The 8776-nt window shown below is 34.8% G+C and overlaps 1 protein-coding gene across 1 annotated transcript; it reads left to right on the top strand.

Annotated features, from left to right (window-relative positions):
• The first annotated feature begins 2611 nt into the window (after window positions 1-2611).
• On the top strand, window positions 2612-6976 carry PSRP2 (RNA-binding (RRM/RBD/RNP motifs) family protein). The gene is made up of 4 exons (XM_089138299.1): window positions 2612-3058; window positions 5466-5567; window positions 5733-6029; window positions 6658-6976. Exons 1-4 carry the CDS (start codon window positions 2726-2728, stop codon window positions 6694-6696), a joined length of 771 nt encoding a protein of 256 aa, XP_088994425.1. The 5' UTR covers window positions 2612-2725; the 3' UTR covers window positions 6697-6976.
• Window positions 6977-8776: the final 1800 nt, after the last annotated feature.

Below are 8776 nucleotides of genomic sequence, written 5' to 3'. Positions count from 1 at the left end.
AGAGGAGGTGTTTCTGCGTAAGTGCTCTGTAGATATTACTAACTCAGCAAATAAATCCTAACCGTTAATCAGTTGATACGTCAGGTTGTTGGTAATTATCGTACTAAATTAATGGTTGATATTGATTCACTGGACCATTTACCGGTGAATGACGTTGTACGTGTTATATTCCTTTCCCGCTAAAATGATTGAAGGCTGCTTGCTGCACCCTGGCGCACCAAAGCAGCTGATAGCGTACATGTAGCGCTCTTTTAAGTTTTAACAAAATAAAAGAAAGGGAAATTTTGACTGAAAAAGTTAAATTTGCAGCGCCACTACCCTAGCTATCTCGTATGCGTTTCTTTTTCTTTTTTCTTTTTCTCTTTTTTTTTTTATATGAAATAAAAAATACTAAATTTTTATTTTATGAAAACACAATGTTCAGTCTAAATCAAGGAATGGAAGTTGACCAAATGTCATACATGCAATAGACAAGATCATTCAGGCTAATGAATGAATCAAACCTAATAAACCCTTAGAATAATAGTTGTAACAACCACAACAACAATTAAATACAAAAGAATACAATATACGTATCCTCCATCACAAATGCCCAAAGAGGCGACACGCCATAGATGAGGGAACACGCCCTTAGAATAATGGTTGTAATAGACGTTTCTATAGTTAAATTAACAAACCATTGTAAGAGCATGAGAGAAGGGAACATGCAATAGTTAGAGTTTTGTGTTGCCCTTTCAATGTTCAACTTAAATACATAATAGTTGTTACATTAAGAGATCATGTCCTCGTTGTCAGCTTCAGCAAGAAAAATGGTAGAGCGAGATGATTGTTCCAAATCTCCAAATCTCTCGTATTTATAGTATTTCTTCTGTTGCCTTGTCAATGCCTACTTGTAGGCTAAAAAGTGTTGCTTCCAGATCATCTATTATATTTAATTTTCTAAAATTAATAAATTGGATATGTCCACCCGCATATACACTCAGGGAAAAATTCCTCTTCTGTGCACAGCAGTGCGACACCACAAGTTGACATGTGGAAGGTTCCTAATAAACGGTTCGGATTATAAATTCAATTTTAAGTGAAATCGACCCACCTTTATGACCTTTTTTTTAAAATAAAAAAAAAAAAAAAAAACCGTTTTGTGACCAAGTTTTAAATATGGGTTCCCAATATTTCTTTCCATTTTCACTCCCATCTCCACGTTCCCTCTCTTCCGTCTCTCTCACCCCATGGGCACTTGCAGAGTTGCAGGTAGAAGAGGAGGCGTACCTGCAAGACTCCACATTTTTTCATTTGGTAATGCCACTTTCCCGTGGAAGACTAGCTGACCCAAAATTGGGGATGATAAATTAGCCAGGTCAGGAAGATAGGCAGCCAATTTATGGGGCTTTATTCCACAATGAGGTCGTGTGACACTGCAACTTTGCTTCTCTAGTCAAATGAGTTAAATATCCACAAATGAGAGGGGAAAGAGTTTCTTCCATTAAACTATTTAAAAAACTGAGAATAACATATACTTTCAATTCTGTTAAACAGGGACTATAAGAGCCATTTGTGGTCTTTGGACCTGAGAATGATTCCAAAGTGGATGGCTTATCATAGTACAGGGAATACAATTTGTTTTGAGGTATCTTCACATTTGGGCTTTAAGTTCCATGGATTGGATGCATCTGTTGTGTTTGTAGTTGAAGAAGAAGAAGAATAAGATAATAGCGTTGAAGCAGAAGCAATCACTATCATTTCTAATAGAACCAAAGGTACTGAATGGATCTGATATGGTGGAAATAGGTATAAACCAAGCTCAAGCTATGAAGATCAAATGTGGGTGTGCCATATACCATTTGAAGAGCTTGATGTTCACTTGGGTGGCGAAGGTGAATTTGAACCTCAAACAGGAGATCAATTGGAGTTCTCAATATCTATTGGAATAGTGGAGGTGAAAAAATGTGGAGTCTTTAGTGGCTTTCCATATACGCTCACACTTCATATTGTATTTTCCTATCCACTTGTTAAATATCTTGGCACACAATAAAATAATACTATTAGTCGTTTGTATATGATAACAAATATTACTTATAAATTGTTGAGTTAGCTCGATATGATTTTATGTAGGGGTTGCTTCAAAGTTAATATTGCTATTCGCATACAATCTAGCGGTTTGTTTTAAAAATCACCGCCGATAGGGTGTCTTTTGTGTGAAAATTATCAAGAGTTTATCTCTTTCCATATAAAATAACAAGTGATTATAAAAGTTGAAAAAAATGATGTTATAATTAGTTTACGTGTCTAATGTTAATGCTACTCTCCGAGTTTCTTATTACTAACATTTGCAATTTCAATTAGCTTTTATTTATCTATTTTTAATATTATTTTTGTTTCTAAAGAAAAAGGTAAAGATGGAAAAAAATTTGTTGTTAGAATAAAATCATGAGCATGTAAAAAAAGAAGAAAAAAGTTTTTTTTTTTTTTTTTTTTGTAAAGAAAAAAAATTGTAAACATTATAAGAGATCTAATTGATAAATTAGATAACTGAAGAGGTTACGTTAATTATAAGGATAACTCGGGGGTGGGTTAAATTTTTTCCAAAATAGAGTATATATATAGAGCAGAGCAGAAATGGATAATGTCTGAAGGAATATCGACCATTATAGTTCAAGTGTTCTGCAGAATGCAAAACCCTAACAATTCTCTATAGTGAATCTCTAGGTTTAGCCTAACTGCATTCATGGCGTCACTCTCCTCTTTGGTACCTTCGAACATTTTCCAGCAGTCCTCAAAATCGATCAGAATAAATTCAAAAACCCCGTCAAAACCCTTTCTCCAACTTCCCAGGACAGGTTCTCTTTCCAGTTCTCATGGATTAACTGCAACTCTGCTCAATTTGAATCCCTCGAAAACTGTTAGCGTCTATGCTGTAGCCGAAGAAGCCTCTGTGTCGACGCAAGATCTACCCCCTGAGGCAGCTACGAAATTGTACGTTGGAAATATTCCACGGACGGTCGATAATGCTGAGCTTACACGAATATTCTCGGAACACGGAGAAGTTGAGAAGGCCGAGGTACTTAAGAGATGAAATCATATTTGTTTAAGACTTGTCATGAATTTCTTTACTGACAACTATTGATTTACTTAAAACAAATGAAAGATATAACATTGATATTTATATTGGAAATTCTAAGTAGGAGATGCTTGATTATGGTTCCTGCTAGAGCATCAGATGCGCATTCCCATGTGATTTTCTTCTCTGTTTTTTCACGTTGCTTTTTGCTGCCTAACTGAAGAATGTTATAAATGTAGTATATCCAGCAGCTAGTCTTTCTAAATTCTGTGAAATATAGATGATCTTCTGGTAGAAGATGGAATCCTTGGTTTAAGTGTAAATACACAAAGTAGAAACCTAACAGAACTAAATAAATCTTTGTTTGGATAATTTTTAGAGAGAGAAAACTCTTGTTCCTTTTAAATTAATTGTATTTGTATTGCACAAAGAACTCAACCACGAAGATGTGAATAGGGCACAATACGTTTCCCCATCCATACAGCTAGGAGAATATTGCTAGATTTTAGTGGCTAGGGAGAAAAGAGATGTTAGTTCTCCAAATCTGCACCAGGATTGCTGAACAACTCTGCAACTTCTGCGGGACAGTGTTTTGGCAGCCTGCAGTAATCTCAAACTTCCTCTGCCTTGTAAATTGAACTAATTTGAACGAATATTGAGGAAAAAAATGTTAAAATTTGGGAGGTTTCACAGTATGAAAAATTGATATTTTCAAGTAATGCTAATTAATATAAATTCTCAAGAAAATACCGGCCTGGGAAAAGTCTTTTTTCTTTTTCTCCTTTTCAAGACATTGGTTAATGAGAAGTCCTACAAAATTGTGATAACTTTCTTCTTATTCAGTGAGAAATGAGACCGAAATATTCTTTTAAGGTATACATAATGGCAGAACAATTGGGTAGCACTGGCAGTATTGACCATATGTTCATCACTAAACTACTGTGGTGGGATCCCCTCTGTTTTTTTTTGTATGCTAAGTTAATATGCTTGGGACCTCAGTGGGAAGTGGGAAAAGAAGTAGTAATAGAATACATAAGTATCCTGACCAGTCATTTTCCTCTCCCAAACCATCTCTATAACTTGACAACAACCACCTGCTGTGATGGCAGATGAATTTAGAACAGCTTCGAACTTTTAAATGTTCATTTGGTCCTCCGGGAATTCCTTTTTGAGCCTGTTGAATAATTTCTATGGATTCCTTCAATTGAATAGTTTGTACCAATAATGAGCCAATTAATGCCCTTATTTTTGTCATTGAATTTCCCATTCAATTCCATCATAGCATTCATGATGATCAAATTACATAGATTCCATTGGATCCTAGAAGCTTGTAGCACTGGTCCTGATCAACCCAAATTTATTGCTTCTGCTTTACTGATAATTCTCCCCACTAAACTCCCAAAAAAAAAAAAGAAAAGGAATTCTGCATTACAAGCTTTGATACTTAGAACCTGCTGCCATTGCAGCCATCTACATAACTTTGCATTCACTGGAAAATATTAAATTACACATCTTAATTAATATGTTTGTTCTAGTTAGTTCATATTTGGAGAAGGAAATGATTTATTAACAAGCATAGAAAAGGTGACATAGATAAATGGTGGTGGTTATGCTATGATATTTCATTACCATGGAACTCCAAATGTCACTATTGGAGAAGAAGCGAAGAAGGGACCATCATACTGCAAAGATATCAGCTTAACGGTGGTCTTTTTGACTTTTCCTTAGTAGTAACAACTGGAGGTAAAACTGTCAGTCAAATGACCCTTGAAATGCTTTTGGCCATTAATAAATGATATTTGTCTGACATAGATCCTGACATCAGAGCTTGTGAGGAGTATAGCAATATTAGTATCCTAAAGAATGTTCTCTAAGATTTTCCCTTCAAAGTATTGCACCTTTTGGTAGCAAAGCGAAAGATCTCATTTCACTTCCCATTATCCCAGCAGATGGTGAAAAGCCCTTTAGTTTAGTCACTGTTATTGTGCAATGCCGTTCTCTATTGTACTCATTGGGACCGGGTAAAGGAGAAGGAATAAGGGTCTCAACTTTCTTATTTGAAAATAACTTCTGGGGGGATGGCATGAGGCAAACCAATAACTCAAGTTGCTTTCATCCATACCATATGATGTAGGCTGGGCTTCCCTTTTGCATTGCTTTTTCTAGAGCAGTCATCAACAGGCAAGAGAACCTTTTATATTTATTTTATGAGTGAGGATGGTATTATTTGATAGCTTTATCCTCAGAAAACCAACTAGTGTCACCTCTTAAGTTATCATAGTTGCAATTTAAGTTATAGAAATAAAAGAAAAACAGGAAGGAAGACAAAAAATGAAAAAAAGGTAAGGCAACTGGATTTGATCTTGTTTTTCTGAGGTAGATTATCTTTGTGATTATCTTGCTACAGGTGATGTATGATAAGTATTCAGGCAGGAGCCGGCGTTTTGGATTTGTCAATATGAAGACTGTTGAGGATGCAAATGCAGCCATCGAGAAGCTCAATGGCACAGTAAGTTGTAAATTTGTAATACTACTTATAGAAACAGGAATATGAAAGAAATAATAACAATATCATTTTAAAAAAAAATCTTGAATTCACACTATTTATGTATATATTATTTTCGAAATAGAATAAAGCTATAGTTCCATTTGTGTTCCATGTACTGGATGACAGGAAATTGAAGGACGTCAAATCAAAGTAAATGTAACAGAGAAACCTTTGCAGAATGTGGATCTATCCATTCTAGCTGAGGAAACCCAATTTATTGACAGTCCCCACAAGGTCTATGTGGGAAATCTTGCAAAGACAGTTACTTCAGATACTCTTAGCAAGTTCTTTGCTGAGAAGGTAAAGGTTTTGAGTGCAAAACTCTCACGTGTACCAGGGACCTCAAAGTCAAGCGGGTTTGGGTTTGTGACATTTTCAACAGATGATGATGTAGAAGCTGCAATATCATTATTCAACAATGAGGTAAGTTCTTCTATGCCTTCATTAAGTCCATATGAAGCATGAAGTTCTAATACATTATATGGTTGTGCTTTCTTATATTTGGAAGCACATGAGGTGTCAAAACACATGTTGCATTCCTATGGACTCATGAGGCTGTCTTTGGTAGCATTTCTCCTCTAATTTTAGTGCTTTTAAGTTTACCATTGCATCTTTTCTTACATGAAGTCTAATAACAGAGGGCCTGAGGACAAAATTACTAAACCCAGCATAAGCCATTGATGCCTGGTTTGTGGACCGAAGATTGTGGCTAAACTGCTATTTACACCCCAAGAGACTTCTTTTGGCAATTAGTGCCATGCTTTTAACCCAGTGGTTGCCTGAAGGATTTTGGTGGAGATTTAGTATGTCTGCCGTATTTGTGCTATTTGCAGGGTTACTGCTACATTTTAAGCCTATTGCCTGGAACAAACCAAAATAAATCTTCTTACATCCAAAGTAGGATACTTTTATCCTGGAATTTGCTCCCTGGGTTTTGGGGTTACTGCCCTCAAGATAGAGATGACAAATGGCTAGGTGTTTCTTCCTGTTGTAGGCATTCATGATGGATTTTATCTTTCTCAGATTGTCCGATGTATGTTGTTCCTTGCAGGAATTGGATGGGCAACGAATTCGTGTAAACAGAGCTTAGCTTTATTTGAGGAATTTTGGAAGCTTTAAGAGTGCAATGTACCTTGCATGCGCTGTAATTTAAAAACTTGAGTGTTCTAATGTAGAGGTTTACAGGATTTCTTGAGCAATAGTATATTCCACAATTTTTGGTACTGTGTTTGACTGCAGAGTTTGCTTAGTGATAAAACAGAACCTTGAAAATGAATTTGAAAATTTGTGTAGGAAGAATTGGATCCGAAGTTGCCCTACTTGATAAGCTTATCAAGGTGCTTAATATATTTGCTTCAAGGAAAAGGAAAATTTATCCAAGCCATGTATTTTCTTTTGCTATTCTTGAAGATTAGTTTTCTTATGGATTTCAAGTTTTTTAAAAAAAAGAAAAGAAAAGAAAATAATATGTGGTTATTTGTTATATATATATATAATAGTTGGGTTTTTGACAAGATTAGAGAGCTTAGAGGAGTGCTTCTCAGAAAGGATGATTTACCTTTCTTCTCCGACATCTTTATTAGTGTAAAGTGCGCTCGATGTTTGTAAAACATCTATCCCCGTGTATATATATATATATATATATATATAATTTTTTGTTTTAATTTTTTTAATTTGGATCAGAACTAGCTCCAATTGGCAGAAAACCTGCCGTTTTCGCTTCTCCGCTCTTTGTTATCTGGATACAAATATAATTTGTTCGTCTACAAATTAAGGTGTATTTTTTGGTAAATTTTGCTGTTTTGCTAGATGGAGAGTAACAAAAAAGATTTGCTGAAAAATTGGACAAAATTTCTCATTTGGAATGAGAATATAGTTTGACATTTAAAACTATAATGGAAATGGAGATTCGAAATATGAAAAGGTAGGTTGGGCTGTTGGAGTTTTCAAAAAGTGTTAATAATTATTGTGAAGAAAAGATCAGAACTGAAACTAATAGAATTAATGGGGTCTCACTAATAGTAATAAACACTCATTTTCACCTTTGTGAAATCTACGATATAATCATATCAAGATTGGCATCACACGTGATGTTGCACCGAATCATACATCGATACGTATGAAGAAAAGTTAAAAAATATTGCGATATTTTGCGAGAAATTGTAAAATTCACGATATATTGCTGATTTTTTTGTAAATCTCATTTTGAAAACTCTTTCGGTTTGATGAGTAGTGAACCGGCGATATTTCCTTCCTTGTTACAAACATTACTCAACTGCCAATGTGTATTTCCCGCCTTATTCTTTCATTTTAATTTTACTAGTTTTCATGTGAATCGAAAGAAAACTAAACCGTTTAATCTGCATTCTCGTTTGGAAGTTAAAACTTTGAAGATGTTCTAGTAGCCCACCTTTATTATTTGGAGAAGACTTTCAATAAAGTTTTTTTTTTTTTTTTTTTTAAAGGTAACCTGTTATTATGGAGTGAGAACTAAATTACTACCCAGGACCTCTCCGTGGGAGGGTGGGTCTTTAACCGCTTGACTAACCCATCAGTAGGTCTATCCCATTCTCCTATTTTAATGTTTTGCATTAAAAATTGACAAATTCCTTTGAAGAACCAAGTTGAATTGATACAATTTTTGTCCCGATCCAAATTTATTTTAGAGTAAATTGTATTAGCACCCCCAAAATGGAGGCCTTAAAAGCATTGACACCCCACTTTATATTTAAAAAAACAGGAACCCTAAAATTAGATTTTCATTGATTTATCCAATTTGTTACTAAAAACCATTTAGACACTATTTATTGTAGGGAATTGAAATAAAATAAGCAGTAATTTAATTGTTTCCAGTGACAAATTGAACAAATATATTCAATGAAAATCAAAATTTGGAATTCCTGTGTTTTTTAAACATAAAGTGAGTGTTAGTGCTTTAAGGCCTCCATTTTAAGGGTGTCGGTGCAATTTGCTTTTTCTTTTATTAGCACATGCTTGATTTTATTTTATTTTTCTGAGTTGCGAATATTTATACCACCATTTCTTCTTCAGTTGGTCGCTACTCTATAGACATTTATTGGAGAAGTGCTATTCTCTATGTATCCATACTGTCCATATTCAAAACTGGAGTGAAAACATAAAGGTGGTGTTTGGTTCCGTGTTTCCCTGAT

This window comes from Hakea prostrata, chromosome 10 (assembly GCF_041222555.1).
Source record: "Hakea prostrata isolate BN-2017 chromosome 10, UWA_Hpros_2, whole genome shotgun sequence".
Classification (NCBI taxonomy): Eukaryota; Viridiplantae; Streptophyta; class Magnoliopsida; order Proteales; family Proteaceae; genus Hakea; species Hakea prostrata.
This window is presented reverse-complemented; position numbering and strand designations above follow the sequence as displayed.

Excerpts from the sequence above, each read along its gene's own strand:
- PSRP2 (XM_089138299.1), top strand. The coding sequence starts at position 2,726 with ATGGCGTCACTCTCCTCTTTGGTACCTTCGAACATTTTCCAGCAGTCC. Across the intron at positions 3,059-5,465 it reads GAGAAGTTGAGAAGGCCGAG|GTGATGTATGATAAGTATTC; the intron begins GTACTTAAGAGA and ends ATCTTGCTACAG. Across the intron at positions 5,568-5,732 it reads TCGAGAAGCTCAATGGCACA|GAAATTGAAGGACGTCAAAT; the intron begins GTAAGTTGTAAA and ends ACTGGATGACAG.